This window comes from Strigops habroptila, chromosome 7 (genome assembly GCF_004027225.2).
Source record: "Strigops habroptila isolate Jane chromosome 7, bStrHab1.2.pri, whole genome shotgun sequence".
NCBI lineage: Eukaryota > Metazoa > Chordata > Aves > Psittaciformes > Psittacidae > Strigops > Strigops habroptila.
The window spans coordinates 24,171,794-24,190,335 of NC_044283.2; the positions used below are offsets into that span (position 1 = coordinate 24,171,794).

The window sequence follows — 18,542 nt, forward strand, 5'->3', positions numbered from 1 at the left end:
TTATTAACTATTATCTTGTCTTTCTAGGGCAAAGGTTGGTGAACTTCTTCCTCATGTTTCATCTCCAAAGATTCACCTACAATATGCAAAGGCCAAGGAAGCAGATGGCAGGTGAGTTTGAATCTTTACCTTTTTTATGAAACATTATTGTTTGTTGTAGTATCTAATAACATCAGTAATGACTCTTTTAAAAAATAAACTTAAAGACGGGCTTTAAATTTTGCATAAACCAGCCTTGTGAAAGTGTATTCTGAAATATGTAAACTTGAGGTGTCATGTTTTAAATGTAATCTAAGGACCTTCCATTAGTATCAGAGATGTATTTCTAATTGTTTGTTTTCCTGTCTAAGTATTAATATCTTTTTACCAAAAATCATTAAAGGTTTTAAAGTGCACCCAATGCAGTATTCCACTTAGCAGAGTATTGAAGAGTTCGCTTTGTTTCTAATAACTCCTCGCCTGTGATATTTTCAATGAAATTCAAATGGGGAGTAGTCATGAAAGATTTTTTTTCATTATAGAACCAAATTACTGTTACATCTTAATGGCTGCAAAATATTGACTAATGTGAAATTACTGGCTGAAATGAAAGCCCAAAATAGGCTATATGTAATCACAGAATTAGGTTCTACTAGTCTTTACCTGTCAGTAAATGTGCTTCAGAATAATGATACTTTATAATATGAAACAGGATCAAAGCTAAATGTCTGCATCGATGAGACTACAGAATACTGTTTGTCAGTTGCATAATGTGAGAATGAGAAATCTCTTGATCTTGTTTACAGAACAGAAATCTCATTTTTTTACATTGTACAACTAGCTATTGTCTGTTTGGTTTTTATTGTTTTCTCACTCCCAAGTGATTTCATACAGAACTAATGGAACAGATGAACCGCTTTTAAGATATACCAAAAGGGATGCTAGCAGAGTAGGTCAAAAATAGTATCATGGTAGACATTTCTCTGCCTTTCATTCTCCCAAGAGAAAATTAAAGAGCCAAAAAAAAGCATAGTAATTGCAGAACAAAGTTATTATGTGCAAACTGAAAGGAAGGTGTCACAGAGTAACCTCTCAGCAATAAAATGCTTTGTTTCTTTCACACCTTATTGTAAAGAATTATTTAAAAGAAAAACTGATGTGGAACCATTATTTTACAGGTACAACGAAGCTGTGATAGCTTATGAGCATGCAAAACAATGGGAGAGTGTAATTCGCCTGTATTTGGATCACCTTAATAATCCTGAGAAGGCTGTTAATATTGTGAGAGAAACACAGTCTCTTGATGGAGCAAAGATGGTGGCCAGGTAACAATCATACACTGCAGGCTGAAAAAATGGTGCAAGAGGCCATACCTATTGTAAGCTGGTGAGGCTTGCTAACATACCAGACTCTGGTTATTGGTACCTGGCCAGTGACTATATATTTCAGTTTATTGATTTCAGTTCTCTAAAATTTGGACAGCTGAGCAGGTGCTGATTTTTTTTTTTTTTTTTTTTCCTTCTTTCTAACTGTCTGGTTAAAATTGTATTAACCTGAAGTAATAAGTTTAGACAAAAGTTGCCATCCTGTATTATTTGCACTGTTAATTTTAGTAATCTGTTTAAAATAATCAAGGTATAAATGTATCATATTGGTATGCCACAAAATATACTATATTTCTTAAAAATTTGGTGTAGTTCTAACACTGATTACTACTAAGACATTAATTTGTTCATTCTTATTAGATTCTTCCTCCAGCTTGGTGACTATGGTTCTGCCATCCAGTTCTTGGTCATGTCCAAGTGCAATAATGAAGCTTTCACATTAGCTCAACAACACAACAAGATGGAGATTTATGCTGATATCATCAGTGAGTATTTCAGGTTAATAGTTTGCTTGCAATATGTTTTGCTGTTCTTTTAATTGGTTTAGACCAATTTCACATCATAAGAGAAGGGGTGTGAAGCTTTGTTTCCCAGCCTTTCCACTTCCAGTCACCATGGACAGGTTTGGCAAATCTGTGTCTAATTCAGGCCTACAAGCTAGGCTTTGCTTTCAGCTGAGGTATCTCCCTTGGTCTTCAGTCTAGGTTGTTTTCAAATCTTGCCTGAGCTAGAGCTTTTTCTGTTTATCCATAGAAATAGAGCATTTGTCTAGCCTAGCTTCTTGTGTTCATTGAGGAATCCCTTTCTTTGACCTTGATATATGTAGTACTGCTTTTCCAAAACTGAGACTTTTACTTGGACAGTTCTTGATTTTTATCCCCTTTTCCTTTTTTCATGCTTCCAGCTCTTTTCTTACATACGTATGTCACTTGTCTGTCTTCTTTTTTCTCTCTTTAAAGCCCTTTGTAGCCTCCTGTTGTCTCAGTGAGAGACAAAAAGGAGACCTTACTGAGAAAGCTGGCTTTTATCTCAGGCTGTCGAGTCAGTCAGTGGCCAGCTTCTCAATTTGCAATAATTTTTCACCTGTGTCAGGCACCATTCTTAGTGGAAAGAGTTCCACATACATATCTACCAAATTATCTATTATTTTCAAGTAACCTCTTCCTTTAAAAAACATAGTTTTGTTATGAAGGTTTTAAAAACTTGGCAACAGCTAGCTTGGTGATGTACTGTGGCAGCTGCTTGTCAAGGTGGCCACTATTGTTCTACTGCTCCTTATGCTGTTTTCCTTCTCTCCTATCCAAAATACGTCTCAAATTGTAATCTAACTGGATGGAAAAAGGGTTTAAAACTTACTTTGGACTAGTGGCTGTCTTTGGTTTAGATGCATACAGTAAAATCAAGTTCTTATTAGAAGATGAAGTTGTGTTCCTTTCTACCACATGGTCATATTGGTCCTCATAGGCTTGCTTTGTGCAGTACATACTTGCATGTTCTTAAACTCTGAAAAATAATTAGGAGATAATCTCATAATCACTTGCGCTGTTTTATTTTTGCCAAGACATAATGGAAAAATTCATTAGTAGGTCACAGTAATGTAATTTTATTATGTCTGTTAAAAACCAGAAAACCTATGGAAACAATTATTTCCTGCATTATTAGCTCTTAATGTCTGACATTTAGTCTGATTAAATAGGAAAAAATGTATAAGACATAATTTGAGTCTAGCTGGCTTTGGTTTTCCTTGAATGCCAGTAGGAAAACAAAACTTAGAATAGGAACTTGCTCCTTCACTAGGGCCTTTTATCTTGTTTACTGAACACTCTGCTATCACTGCTATCTATGTGTTGCAGGTTCTGAAAGTACTACCAATGAAGATTATCAGAGCATCGCACTATATTTTGAAGAAGAAAAGAAACATTTTCAGGCGGGAAAATTTTTCTTGCTGTGTGGTCAATATGGACGGGTCAGTACTTAAACATAAGACAGTGATAGTTAAATGTTCATAGAAACTGTTCAAAATACAGTACTTCAGAATCAGGGAAGTTCATAGTAGACTTTAGCTGCCTTAACTGATGACATACTGATATCTAAAAGTATAAAAAACATAATTAAACTACTTATGTTTACAATTACCTACATTTATGTGCTGTGAATTACACACTGCCATGCGGATCACTTTTTCACTGCAGCAGAGGCTCCGGGTGGATCAATGATATACTCTTCTCGATGAATCTCTAAATGTCATGAACACAGAAGTAGAATGTATTCGTTTCTTACTGGCTTGACCAGTGATGACTTGCTGGCTGACTTACAGATTTAATACTGTAGCATGCCCTAACTTAAAGTTTTTGGTTTTGTTTTTTTTTTTTTAAAGACAGAACATCTATTAACTGCAGTATGTCAGTTGGCAGTTCTTTTTGGTCAGTTATCAGTCGGTGAACTGATGCTTATTATAGGTTTGACTTTTGCATACTGAACACATACCAAAAAAATATTACTGCTTTTTGCAAATTACAGCCATTGTAGGTGACCACTCCTTCAGTTGGGGTGTAGGGGGTGTCCAGTGGCACATTAATCATTAATTTCTTCTCACCGTATTGCTGCAAACATCTTTCACAGTTAGATGAAGGTATACACCAGAATTTGGCAAAGACTCAGCTCTTACTTCTAGCAGGAGTATCTCTAAGAGCAGCTCCTATGTCTATAGTGTATGTGGTTATCCTTACGGCTGTAAAATACCATCAAGATAAACATTCAGCATGCCACTTGACTGTCAAAATGCAGAGAGAAATAACTTGATAAAAAATAGGAAAATGTTAATTTCATGTGTTTGAGTTTTAACTTTTCTTCTGTATCATTTTTAGGCATTAAAACATTTTATGAAAAGTCCAAGCACAGAAGATAACTTGGCTATAGAAATGGCAATTGAAACAGTAAGTAACTTGGATAAACAAAAAATTCTTTATTTTTTCAAGAAGTTTACCTTCAGTATTGTGACAGTTTCCAGGCATCTAAAATTCCCTGACATAACACGTTATTAAATAAATATGAACTACTGCCTGTCAAAGCTGATGAACCAAGTAATCACCTGATTTGAACACACAGAACTAAAAAAAACAATGTTTTAAATCTATCTAGTTTCAGTGTTTTTATGGAAAACCTCCTTATGTGCAAGTATTTTTCCTTTCTCTTTCATATCATAATTTTTTCTGTCTTTATTTAATAGGTGGGACGGGCAAAAGATGAAGCCCTAACAAATCAGCTCATAGACTATCTTATGGGAGAGAGTGATGGCATGCCCAAGGTATAGTATTTTTATCACTGCTATTGTGTCACGTTTTACTGCCTGTTACAGCAGAGCTTGAATGTGAGCGAAGTGGCTCTGCACCCATGGTTTTCTGCTGTGAAAGCCAGACCTCAGGTGCAGACATTGCAGTCTACAATTAATTCTTTAGTCAAGGAATTTAGGGTCTCATACAGGATCACAGTAAATAACAGTCACATACAAAATGATATGTACGGAAGAGTAAATTCTGCCTTACTGAGGGGAGTGAGGTTTGATAATGATGAAGATGACATGGTCTTGGTGCAGTAAGTTTATTTCACCCTTGTTATAGCTGTTGGTTATGATTCTGTTGGAAGATTAGAAATTCAGGCTCTTTCCTCTTTGTATGGTTCCTAGAGATTAAGGGTTTGGTATTTTAGACTTTTACAGACCCTGGACAGCTGATAGCCAAGCCAGCTTTGCTTTTATAAAATAAAAAAAAACCCCAAACAACTCTATTACTAACCTGTAATTTGAAATGTGAACATTAATAGAATTAAGAGGGAAGCAAAAAGTAGTGAAACAAGTGAAATTCAAGTGCAAGAGACCAGAAGAGAATGCAGCTGTTGGAGGCATTGGATGAAAAATCTGTGCAGCATCAGTGTAAGCAAAAGTAATTTCATATTTGTGCTGCAAGTTGGGTGGACCAAAACCGTAGCATCTGATCTCATTTCTAAGAGCAGCAGCCTCGCCATCTGGTTGAAAGAAGTGCATAGAACTGAATAAGGAAAGTGAGCAACAGCATGATCCCCATAGTGAAAAGGTTGTAAAGATTTTAGAAAATGGGAATTTTGTGAATGCTGTAATTGCCATATTTAACATTGTTTTGAACTTCAATGTAGAGCTTTCCTTTCCTTGTTTAAAAGCTCTCTCTTGTTCTTCTGAATGCTTTAACCCAATCTGCCATAGTCTCTCTCAGTGAGTAACAAAATTTTACTTTATCAAATCATACATAGTTGTTTTAAAAATCTACTTAAGAAACAATTCATCTTTATCCCTGTTATGCTATGGAGACTGGCTTTGAAATTATCAAGTAAATAGGGTTCGTTTTAGAGAATAGCAGCTTTTATGTGGTGGTATTTTTGTAAAGCTGAAAGTAAGAGTAAACTTAAAATAGCCATGCAGCAGAAACTTGCCAGTCCATTCAAGCATCGATCTTCAAACCAGACCATTGCTCACAGCAGCCTGTTTGCTTTAAATCCAATAAGGTGACATTTTAATGAAGTAACACATAATCAAAATTATTATTCTTATTAAAATTTTGCTACAGTGTTGTCGAATCATGAACTATTTCCTAAATGTGTTATTATGTCAACTATTAAATTTAACATGTAAAGATTCTTAATTTGTCATGTGTGCTCTTTTGTAATTTGTCAGGGAGCGTTAACTGGCAAGGTTCTGCTGTTCTCTGTGTGCATATTTTCTAAGTACAGGTGTTTTAAAAAGCAAGACTAAATTAAAATCATGGCTATCTAACATTAAGATCAGTCAGACTGCAATAATAACTTGATCCAGAGACCTTAGGAAGTGTCTTGTCAATTGAAAATTCCTTCCTGCAGCTTTTGCTTTTAAAATAACTGACTTTAAAGGTAAGAATATGAAAGTAAAATATGAGGCTAGATTTTCTTAAAAGCCTTCTACGTTTTTTCCAAATATGGCTGCCATGTAAATCATTTAAATATGTTACTTAGGTAAAATATCATTAGGGACATGGCAAATACCATTTAAGACCACTGGTCCATGCTGGCACAGGATCCTTCTCCTGCTGTAGCACGAGAAAAGGGAGAAGTCAGTGGAACTGCCAGCTGTGGGCATTAGCAGGTGTCAGAAATTGGGAAGAATTACCTCCTAACCTAGCATTTGTAATAATTTTTGTTTCACCCCACTCAGGGAATAGCAGTTTTCATTTTTACGGCAGTTTTCAGTGGATAAATAATATCCACTAGTAAGTAGTTGTGGTTTCTTTATTATCCAATTAACTGTTTCACTATTGTTAAATTATGGTTCTTAGGATATTCAACTTTTTGATCATGTCTTGCTTAAAATTCTGCTCCATCATCAGCTTAAAACTAATTACTTTTGGTCAGTTAATATTTTCCCTTATATTGTGAGTTAAAAAGAACAATTTTACTTGCCTTTTTTCTTTCTGTATGCCAGTCTTTCTCCCTTGCTTTTCTTTCTGTGATTTTTTCATCCTTTTTTCCCTTGGCTCTCAATTAGGGACTTAATCTTTGCAGTCATTGTCTTTATAAGGAAATGTCTTTATAGCTTTCATGTTTCTGTTCTTCTGTATTTCTGCTTCTTTTGCTGTGTGTTTGAGACTTGCATACAAAACCCACACAGTGTTCCAGAGAACATCGTTTAATACACATATTTTTAAAGACATTTTATGCCGTTTTAACATAGAATACACACAGTAAATGTTTGGGTTTACTACTAATATTGCAGAATTAGTTGGTTTGGGTTTTTGCTAAGCTGCCTATAGAGCTACCAGTGCCTTTTTTGTTCTGCTGATTTATATATTTAAGTCAGAACCATACCATTATACACAATATTTCATCTTAATTTAATCTGGATTTACTATTTAAATGATTATCATGTACAGACTTGACTTTTTATTGATCCCATTTTTGAAATAACTGCTAAAGATACAAAACAGTGACACTAGCCCGGTTTGGGGTTTTTTTCATTAAATAGTTCCTTTTCATTATAAGCAAGGTGATTTAATTCTGTATTTTTGCTGTATCTTTAAGAATTACCTAAAATTAGCCGGTTGTCCCCTTAATTTTCAGATTTTTAGCTGACTTGGATGTCTACCATCTGGTCTCAGAACAATACACTTTTTAATGGCCAGATTTTTTCATCCTTATTCACACTAAACAATCTTCGCACCTAGATCCGAAACACAATTTGAACTTTTCTAGCAAGACTTTGACTTCTAAAAAGAGTCCTTTTGGTTCTTTTCTGACACCATGAATGCCTACATGTCTGAAGTTGTTGTTGGGATTCCACCTGGGAACTCTCTATGGGCCTAATGGTCTGCAGCTTTCTGTATCCATATTGGCAGGGCTTGGCAGCTAACTGCCAGAGCTTGGTCAGGGTCCCCAGTGTGGGTGTTTGTCTGACTACCAACAGGCAAGACTTGCAGGTGAAGGCAGCATAGCTACAGCATGTCCATACAAAGAGCTCTTCACGAAACAAGCCAGCTTGTCTGCCTGCTTGCTTTGAAGAATGTGGTGGATAAGTAAAGAAATGCAGGGTAAAGAATGTGGGATAAGTAAAGAAAGAGAACAGAGCAGTATGTATTCAATCAGTATTAATTGCTTTTGTATGATTTAATTAAGGATGCCAAGTACCTATTCCACTTATACATGGCACTGAAGCAATACAAGGAGGCTGCCAGAACTGCTATAATAATTGCCAGGGAGGAGCAGTGTTCAGGTAAGTCCATTTTCTCTGATGTGACAGCATCTCTGACACTACATCCTTGCAGTACTTGAGGTACTTTTATTTATATAGGATTATAATTAGAGAAGACAATTATATTCAAGCTTAATTTGAAGTAGTTTTAGTGAAAAGTTTGGGACTTATACCTGTATATTAAATATTGGAAGAAAAGAAACTGTGGAAAATACCTGCATTCCTTATTATATTCAAGTAAACATAGTCACTAAGATTGCCTGCAACTTTACTTTTCTGTATATCACAGGTCTTATAGCTGCAGTTTCTACATGCAGTTTCCAACTTGGATACTGATCCTCTGAATGTGATTTTTTTCCAGTGGGAGAGGTTCACAGGAGATGATTTCTGTTGAAGGATCAGACACCTGCTTACTTAAGCCTTGTTTTCCCCTGTAGTAGGTAGCTGAAGTTAGACACAGAAAAAAGTAATAAGAGGAGACAGGACTAGAAGCAAAATAGCTATTGCCTCCATTAGTCGTGCTCCTTTGCAGCCATGGCAACAGCCCTACCATAACACTGCTTGCTTTTCATTCCAAGTAAGTTATGAAAAATATCTGTAAAGGGAAAACAGCAGCGTCGGGAACAGCCAGGCAAATTAACTTTTATGGACTGCTGCTCAGCACTGGGCCAGGGAATGGAGAATCTCTAACCCCTTGGCAAGCATGATCTCCCAATTCCTCATAGCAGTGAGTAACGCATTTGTGCTGATTATGTAAGCAGGAAATATAAATGCTCAAGGGTTTAAAATATAAATATATAAAAAGTATTTACCAGCTTCTCTGAATCTGAAAACTTTTATCTAAAAAGTAGTATCCCACGCTGTATTTTATATTCCCTAAGTATAGACATGTTCTGCCACCCGGGATTAATAAGCACAATATTTTTTTCATTAAAATCACCAGTCTTGCAGTAACTGTTTCACAGTTTTAAATTGTCCCCCTCTTCCTTCAGGAGATGTCAGTGAGTTTGATTCTGAAGTTTACACCAATGTAGTTTGTTTTTACTTAAAAGGCCATTTTAAAAATAATATTTAAGTTATACTGTTTGGTATTTTCCTCCGGGTATGCCATTTTATGTGCAGTTTAAGCTGGATTTCTGTAATCACATGATGTTAAGACTAACCAGAGAGTCAGGAACAGAGCATGCAAAATTAATGTTGTTTTCCAGCAGCTAATTCTGGCCTGATACTCAGCTGCCTCACACAGATTCCCCACAGGTTGATTCAATTGTAGTGTATAATGACACATAACAAACTGCTCTGTAGAGTAAAACCGTTTGCCAATAGAGGAAAAAAGTTTGCTGAAATAACTGAATCTGAAATGTCCTTTAAATGCCTCCAGCTGCAGAGAGTATGACTCCTTGTACTCTAACAATGAAAACAAAAAACCCAAACACGCACAAAAAACCCAAACAAACAAAAATAAACCAAAACAAAGCAAGAACAAACAAGGAGCCAGGAGCAGAGTAACCATATGAAACACAGGTTGTTTTCAGCAGCACTGATAATTTAGTAAGATGGTGTGTGGTTTCTGGACAAGCCTTGATAGTATCCTTGAAGCAGTGTAATCTAGTGAATTAATATTCACCCCCCATGGCAGAGGAGTTAGAAGCAGATGATCTTAAGGTCCTTTCCAACCCAAACCATTCTATGATTCTGTTTTATGAATATTCACATTTTAGTTCTCTAAATTTTTAGAGAAAAGTTTTAGGTTTGTTTGGTTGCAGAGGCGAAGAGTTGCCAAAGCTAATAAAGTATGTATGTTAAATTAACATTTAAACAACAGCTTTTGAATATCTGGCACTGAAGAACAAAAAGATGTAACATCTCTAAAAATATCTTTTCTCCTCTTTATAGTGGAACAATGCATTGGTACAGCATCTTCTATTTTTGAAGGTTCATTATATGGAATGGTCATCCACATACGTATTTTCCTAATGTTTAGCTAAATTCTGTAAGTGTAATTGTTTTTCTTATTTAACTCCCTGGCTGATACTGTTCAGGATACTGTGACAAGCAACTGCTTTTGAAAGAAATTGCCATGCAAAGGTTTTGCTCTGAGAATCAACTTAACTTCCTGTTCAGCTTCCATGTGTGTCATTGGTAAAGAAATTGTTACGAAAAATGACATTTCCTGCTCATTGTTTTTTTGTTTTTTTGTTTTTTTTTTTTGTAAGGAAACTACCGAAACGCACATGATGTTCTCTTCAGCATGTATTCAGAGTTAAAGACACAGAAGATTAAAATCCCTTCTGAGATGGCTACAAACCTTATGATTCTACACAGCTACATGTTAGCAAAGGTAACGAATTGAGAAACTGAATTTATGTGTAAGTAAGTCGCACAGTCTCTGATTTATTGAGCTGTACATACAGATGCTCTGTATACATAAATCACATTGTCATATAGGTTGTATCACAGAATCCAAGTGAAGGTTAACAGCAAGCTTCAGGATATAATCCATAGTTGGGTTTCCCTCTTTGATTGGCATATCATTTTTTAAATACTGAATAATTAAAAACCCACATATGACTTCCTGTATTTCTTTTGCATTCGTACTTACGAATGTTATGCTCATAGTGCAAGATTCTTATTGTTATTTATTATTATCCATAAGCAGATAATTGCAACCAGGGGGTGCTCAGATGATTTCTGGTAGCTAACCTGTGGCCCACCAGGCTGTCCATTCAGCCGACAGCCAGCTTCTGGCCTCCCTCTCTGCCAGCAGTGAGGCAAGAGCAGGCACATAGTGGGGCTGAAGGCCAGAAAGACTGTTGTGGGAAAGAGCGTCTTTCCTCTCTACAGAGTGCCTGGTCCTTTCTCCAGTGCACGGTACACCTCTGCTCAGTTTCTTGAGAGAGCTGGGAGCTTGCATCCCAGAAGGATGAACGCCAGGAGTGGGCCGTGGGAATGACTCGCTAACAGTCACAGTTAATTCGCTGTTTGTTGTATTCCAGACTCACATCAAACGTGGTGATCACATGAAGGGAGCACGTATGCTTATACGTGTAGCCAACAACATCAGCAAGTTCCCATCACGTAAGTGCCATCAGCGTAGCCGGGCATGCTGTGCTCTGCAGGAGAATTCATTAACCATTGCATTAGAAGGGGCATTCTCCCTCTGTGATCCTGTAAGGCACACAACAGTGCAAATACACAGTGTGCTCTGCCATCCTCCCCAGGACAGCTCTTTGCCATAGGCCCCCCATCTGTCCTTGCCCACCATAACTGCAGGCCTGAGCTGCTTAACGCAAACCCACACCCAGGGTCTCAGGACCGTGTGTAACCAACTGATTGGTTTTGTGACTTCATCACAAAATTTGAATCAATCTTCTCTTGAAAATACTTTTTGGGTACATGGAAAATGTAGACTAAAATGTAGATTTTAAATGGTGCAGACCAGATCTGCAAGAAATTGTTATCATCAAAACATGCCTGGTGCCATGCTGAGCTTCAGGAATGCAAAGAAAGGTGAAGCCATGATTTTCTTGTGTATAGTTACAGGAATTGCACAAATTGTGCAACTGTGTATCATGAGGAAGAAAAATACTGTCATTTTTTCATTAGTACCTTTTTAGCTGCATTAGCTCAAAGGCTTTCAATGTTAATGTTGGTAAATAAATAAATAAAGATTTGACATAACTCTTTCTGTTACAGATATTGTACAAATTTTGACTTCAGTTGTAATCGAGTGTCACAGAGCAGGACTGAAGAACTCAGCCTTCAGTTTTGCTGCTATGCTGATGAGACCGGAGTATCGCAATAAAATAGACCTTAAATACAAAAAGAAAATTGAAGCAGTGGTCAGGTGAGCAGTGTTCAACTGTACTTTCAAATGTACACAATATCAAGGCTTTATCTATCTGTGATGTTATTTTTGCTCATATCCTGCAGGCTTTATCCTGTGTTCATTATTATTTCACTGTCTCAAATTTGGAAGGCTAAGAACCATTCCCCCCTTCTCTGAAAATGAAAGGTTCTTCTGTTCCCTTGGAGGTGATAAACCTTAAAGGCAACATGCATGTAAAATGCTTCCTAACCAGCAGTACTATTTTCCATTTTGTCCTTACAGACATTAAGTGCAGCCACACAGCTTTAGTTGCCAGGAATGTACCTATGAACTGTTGGCTGCTGCAGCATCAGCAGTATGTGCTCTTCTGTGACTTTTAAACTGCTGACCAAGTGGCTAAAATATACATGAATGGAAGGACAGTTAAAATAGATGAATTATTTACATTTTCCTCCTCCTCTGAACTTCATAGGTCCTAGCCAGTATTTTCTGCCAGGGGAGGAAACATGGGTGAGTGTATAAAAGCATACATAATATTTTTCTTATTTAGTCTGCTAGCCTCTGACCATTTTGAGGCTCAGGGATGTGCTGACCCCCTATGGGTGTTTTAGGTATTTATTAAGTCTCTAAGCTCTCTATGAGCTTATCCAGTCTCCCTGCTTGAAGCCATGTACATTTTCAGCAACAGGCGACTCCCCTGACAAGAAGTTCCATTGTGTCAAGACTGGTCCCAAGCTACTTTAATGTGATGCCTTGTAGTTTTCCTCTTGGAGGAGGTCTAGCCTTCTCTGTGTCACTTAGGATTTTATAGACCTCTTTTTTCTTGTTCCTCCTCTATTGATAATCAGTCTTGTGTTTTCAGGACCTGAAGAGTCCTAGCTTGCACAGCTGTTCCTTTATGGATACTGATCCTTACAGCTTTTCTCTGAAAAGGTTAAGAGGCAGGACTAACAAACATGTTTTTAAAGCAAGCTGATTGTTTTGTAGCATATATTGTAATTGAAGATCCTGTTCCTAAGCCACAGCAGTTCAGAGCCCATCATCTTATACATGGAAACTTTTTTCCAACAGGTCTTGTATTTTCTTGTCACAAAGTTGTTCTGGCATCAGTCTGAGTATTACATATAAGCTGTGGTATCATCACATTAATTTCACTTGCATGTTATGATCATACAGAACAGCAGTGGGTTACCACAGCTGTGTACTTTGAGAACTCTTATCCTATTCCATTTACTACCTTTGAACTACTTAATTAATGCAAAGTTCTTCCCTAGTACCTGCTTGTTAATACTTCCAGAACATTCCCTTAAGCTTCTAAAATACAACATCAGTGCTAAAAGCCATGTTGACTCATTCTTAATCTATGAAACAGGTTTATTCATACCTCAGATTGCAAGGGATACATGCCCAGGCTAATAAAATGAGAAATTAGGCTTTCTACAAAGTATCAGTGTAATTAAGGCAGCCACCTAATGCTATCCAAGGTTGCTAGGCTAAACATTAGGAAGGATCCTCTTCACTGGAAAATATGCTAAAAGTGAATCTAAGCTCTTTGTCTATAAATGTTCCATAAATGATTGAAAGTTAAGGTCACATAAGAAATCTGAAAAAAGGTCCAACCCTTAACCCAGGTGCTGTCACGTCTGGATCAGGACCGTCACTCCGAGAGACACAGGGATGAACACAAGCCTGGGAAAGGCAGTGTTACAACCTGTTCAGTCCTACCCAGATGCCTGTTTTATTTCTTGTTACTTCAATTCTTTGTGGTCACTCCTGCCACAGAAAAACACTGAAATAGAGAAACCGTAGCTTTATGCTTTATACATGAGTATCAAAAGCTTTTGAAGTATTATGACCCATTATAGCTTTAAAAAGGTTGTGTAGTTTCAAATTAGATGGAAAATTACCTATTTCTGAGTTTACATAACTATGGTGAAGCTTGGCTGATAGTTAAAAGGAATTACCTGGTAGAATATAACATAAGAACTGGCAGCTCCGCAACTAACTCAAAGGTTACCTAAAACACTTGTTAAATCTTAAAGGCATTGTAAAACATCTTTGGTCAAGTTCAAAGCACTTGAGGTTTTTATCCATGTTCGTACCTTTCTTCTAGACATCCAAGCACAACAGCGACAGAAGAGCCAACAACAGCCTGTCCCTACTGTGCATTCCAGCTCCCAGAGTGTGAACTTCTGTGTCCCAGCTGCAAGAACAATCTCCCATACTGTATTGCAACTGTGAGTATCATCTGCCACATCTCTGCAGCGTGAGCAAGAATGCAAAGCTGCTCTTTCCTTCTAAAAATAAGGTCATCTGACCAAAGCTTGCTGGCAAATTCAAGCTAGATGATGGTTTTGTGGTTAGACAGAATTGTGTGGCTGCTGCCTGCCTTTGCTTGCATGGTCCAGTGCTCAGAGCATTAACAGCAGGGGTGGAAGCTTCCCTTTCTTCTTCCATGTGCAGGAGGCTTGTGGAGGGCACAGCTCTCCTGCCCTGAACTTGAGGCTGCCAACACTTCAGATAAACAAAACACACCCACAACCACACCACTTCAAAACCTGTTTGGGGGAATACCCAGAATGTAGCAGAATTTTTGGCACTTACTTCCAAGGTTAAGAAATGGTTCAGCCACTGACCTCAGCATTTCTCATAGTAGTGGTCCTTCCTTACAGAAAGGAGAAGTTTAACATTTTTGTTTCAGGATATTTTAGAGCATACTGGAAAGGTGCGAGTGGGGTACCCTTCCCACTGGAAGAGCCATGCATCCTACTGGTACCAGCATGAGTACAAAATCTCTCACCTGAGGTTAGCTACTGTAGAGTTAACACTATTCCTATTAGGTTCAAGTGTCACGCTAGAATCACCGGGGGGGGGGGGGGGGGGGGGAAGGATTTACTTGAGCAGGAATCCAGTGTTGGAGTTAACATTCTTTATTAAAACTAAGGAATTAAGTCTTACAAAAAGAAAGAGCAGGAGCAATTATCTATTTTTCATTACTCTTGTTTTAGCAGAATAAGATAACCAGTATATTTTAGAAGTATTATCTTCAGGAAAAAATTCAAGGCTTTTAAACACAGCTTTATGAGCCAAATGATGTACATATTCATCTGTATTTCACACCATTTATTTAGGCTCCAGCTTGGTTATTATAGCTCATTAGCATCACAGGTATTGGTAACATCATTAGGAATGCAGCATTTTCAAACATGTTATGAGAGTCAGTGTCAACAGTCTACATTGCATATTGTACTAGAGCATAAATCTCTACATACAGTTTAAGGTGCAGTTGTGTTTCTATAGTATTGAAAAGGTACATATGAATTCTTTCTATCAAAAGCAAATCAGTAAACCATACCCCAGACAAGGAATCATGGCTGCTTGAAGAGGCAAGTACCAGGCACTCGCTCTGCTCACAACTGTGACTGCTAAAAATGACCTCCTGGGCTCAGGTGATGCAGCTGCAGGGCTTTCATCATATGCAACACCAGGAATCCCAGTAATTTCTGTGCAACTTTAGACACAGATCTACAGGTGACATTCTAGAATTGCTAAACAAATAATTTTAGAAGTTGTGATTCAACACACTCCTAGATTTCTTTTTTTTTTTTTTGAGAGGAATGCAGATTACCGTGAGAACACCATCTCACCGAGAGCTGCTTTCTCATTACAGACTTTACACAGGAATCCAACACCACTAACATCATTTGGGGTTTTAACTCCTCAAGATATTTAGAACTCGGTTGCTGAGACTTTTCCACAGTAACGGGTACAAAACTAAATGCCCAGGTGCTAGGGCAGCCAGTGCCTTTTAATTACTTGTGGCTTTTGCCTGCAGGGTCGCCACATGGTCCGAGATGACTGGACAGTGTGCCCGCACTGTCACTTCCCTGCCCTCTATTCAGAATTCAAAAAGTAAGTTGAGATATTTTTTTTTTTCTACTGCAGGACTCCAACGTTTGGTCTTATTTTAGCAGCAAACTGCCTCATTTGGTACTAAAAACACATAATAGCTGGGTTGGGGTGGAAGAGGCATCCCTTTACTTCGTAGTTTCACGTAACATAGAGAACATCATTTCAAAGTGGACCAAGAACTGCAGTAAAGAATTCTACCAGAGATGGACGCGCTTGCGCAAGTTCTCAGCTTCTGCCAGGAAGAGAACCTGATGTGGGGAAGGGGGAACATAGGCACAGCAGCAGTCACCAAAACCAAACCAAATATACACAGTACTGGTGCAAACTAAGGCACCAACAACCTCTCATCCCTCATAATCACCCATGGGGGAATGGGACAGGATAGCTCTTGTTCAGATGCCAGAACTGTGAAGCTGCAGAAACTTCATGTTCTAGCCCAGGCTTCTCTGTTGTTCTAATTGTTATTGCTCTGGCCTGTAGTTGTTACATAGCACAGGCCAGAACTCTGCTCTGTGCTTTCTGCCTCAGGCCCAGCTCTTCCTTTGAAAAATGTTAGAATTCTCATCTGACCCATCACCCTTCTTTTGAAACAGCATGTTAGAGACTGAAAACACATGTCCAATGTGTTCTGAAAGGATTGATGTTGCTCATCTTAAGAAAATAAATGATTGTACACAGTACCTCACACCAGAAGATGGGGACCAATAAATTCAGGTATGTGCTAGAGCCTGTACTTTTTTATACTTAACAGGGCTCATTCTAGAGGGCATGGGGAGTGTTTCAGCAAGGGAAATACAATGTTTAGGGATCTAACTTACAGCCTGGGTCTGTGCCTTGGATACCAGAGACCCAGCTGTATCGCCTACTTGCCCTCAGACATACAAACACCAGCAGGTTTTGCTACTGCAACTAACCTGGTTGTTAAATCATTCCAGTTCTGAGGCTTTAAACCACTTTACCTCTGTGATCATGTTATCATCTGTGGCGTGTTTGTCCTGAATACCAGCTGGGCTTTAGCAGCAGGGAGAAGAGTCTGGAGATCTCGGCAGCATCAAATCCTTCTGCAGAGCTACAGACAAGTGTTTAAGTGTAGGAAGAGATGCTAACTGGAAGGAGCAAATCTAAAATGCAGGTTACATGATCTCAGCTTCTGTGTTTAACAATATAAGAATATAATCACAGGGTAACAGCAACACAGTATTGCCTGGAAATACTTGTATTTCAGAGAATGAAAAATGACACCACTGCTCTGTATATACCACACACTTTGATCCAAGGCTGCACTTTTAGTTAAAGAAATGGTAACTGAAAAGGAGTTAAAGAAATTCCTCATTAATTTTAACACTTGAAGGCAAACACAGTGTGTGAAAACTTAGCCAAAGTAATGCACAAGTGATACTACAAATTATATACACAATAATAAACTCCTCCCCCGAGTCTAAGAAAACTGTTGTTTGCTATCACAGTCTGACCGATCACCTCTGTTTTCTTTCAGAACTACATGTGTTGTCTGGCAAGCAACAAGGAAAGCTCCATCACTGCATCACACATCTCTTCCCTACTAGAATTTAGTAGCAACCACATGTCACTTTATTTTGTGATAGCCTGTAAATATTTAGCTTTTGATAAATTTTGTACTTTGATTTGTTATAGTAATAAAATTGATAATAATTCTTACCAAGCCAAATTTGCATTTTATCTGCACCAGAGACAAACCAAGGAGCATTCTGTGGTATGTGAGTGGCAAAACCCCCAAGTGTTCTCTCTTCAACATCAGCTCTGAACTGAACTTTTATGACTATTTTCTATTAAACATTTCTTACTTTAAGTATTCTTTTCTGGTTGTGATTAAAGATACAACTCATACAAGCATAGGCTCCTCCTGTTTTGGAACTAAATCCCTCACTGCTTTTCTGTGCTTCTAACTGAACAAAGGGAAGTCGTAGGAGAAGAACACCACATCCTGTATGTGAAGGAAAGCCAAAACCCTGAAGAAAAGAGTGGGCAAGACAGAACGCTCCATGAACTTAACCAAAGCTTTAAAAGACTCCCGTGAAACATTTTATTGTCATTTTATACTCTGCTTAATTTCTATAATGTACAAATACACCATTGGGGGGGGAGGAGTGCTGGGGTGTTGCATCATTTACAAGAGTTCCCCACATAACATCAGGGGATTTGTTATTAAAAAAACCAACAACAAACAAAGGTAGAGAAGTCCTAGGGAAGACTCAGCATAGATGCCGCATAACTAAGGGTCGCGGTTTTGTCCTGTTCATGCACCCCAGTGTCTGCTGCACAGGCTTTTTATATAGCTTGTAATGTTGAAGCATGTTAGGAGTGAGTACCACACAGCACAGTGCCAGAGTACGGTAGTTACATCACCTCTATAAGAGGAGCATTTTCAACACATGGGTTGTACCTTCCCAGCTCCAGCACTGGATACGTGTCATGGTCCTGCCACAAGTCAGATAAACAAAACTGCATCCAGAGCAAGATTTTATACTGTTTAATGTCTTGTTTTCTCTTTTCTTTTCCCTTCTTTTTTTGTCGTTTCTTCATTTTTCTCTCTTTTTGGCAGCTTGGAAGACTGCTTCACCTTTTTTTGCTGTAAAACAGAATACACAGTCAGTTTAAAATTCAACTGCAACCTGACAAAAGCATGAGTCAAAATGTGTCAGTGGTAAAA

The 18,542-nt window shown here is 38.0% G+C and overlaps 2 protein-coding genes across 4 annotated transcripts in view; one reads left to right on the plus strand and one right to left on the minus strand.

Annotated features, from left to right (window-relative positions):
* The window catches only part of WDR19 (WD repeat domain 19), a 42,470-nt gene extending 24,789 nt beyond the window's left edge, over nt 1-17,681 (plus strand). For 2 of the 3 annotated variants that reach the window (XM_030493386.1, XM_032920091.1), the window contains 14 exons: nt 28-111; nt 1,158-1,304; nt 1,725-1,849; nt 3,218-3,330; nt 4,232-4,300; nt 4,594-4,671; nt 8,037-8,133; nt 10,329-10,453; nt 11,109-11,190; nt 11,809-11,959; nt 14,055-14,178; nt 15,777-15,853; nt 16,447-16,567; nt 17,349-17,681. In XM_030493386.1, coding sequence (XP_030349246.1) covers nt 28-111; nt 1,158-1,304; nt 1,725-1,849; nt 3,218-3,330; nt 4,232-4,300; nt 4,594-4,671; nt 8,037-8,133; nt 10,329-10,453; nt 11,109-11,190; nt 11,809-11,959; nt 14,055-14,178; nt 15,777-15,853; nt 16,447-16,561 — 1,387 coding nt within the window. In that variant the 3' untranslated portion in view covers nt 16,562-16,567; nt 17,349-17,681. Of the gene's footprint in view, nt 1-27; nt 112-1,157; nt 1,305-1,724; nt 1,850-3,217; nt 3,331-4,231; nt 4,301-4,593; nt 4,672-8,036; nt 8,134-10,008; nt 10,106-10,328; nt 10,454-11,108; nt 11,191-11,808; nt 11,960-14,054; nt 14,179-15,776; nt 15,854-16,446; nt 16,568-17,348 lie in introns of all 3 variants that reach the window. The other variant, XR_003992443.1, reaches the window with a different exon arrangement.
* Nucleotides 14,856-18,542, minus strand: part of RFC1 (replication factor C subunit 1) — a 42,589-nt gene continuing 38,902 nt past the window's right edge. The window contains exon 25 of the mRNA XM_030493389.1: nt 14,856-18,461. Within this exon, the coding sequence (XP_030349249.1) occupies nt 18,363-18,461 (99 nt within the window). The 3' untranslated portion in view covers nt 14,856-18,362. The remainder of the gene's footprint in view (nt 18,462-18,542) is intronic.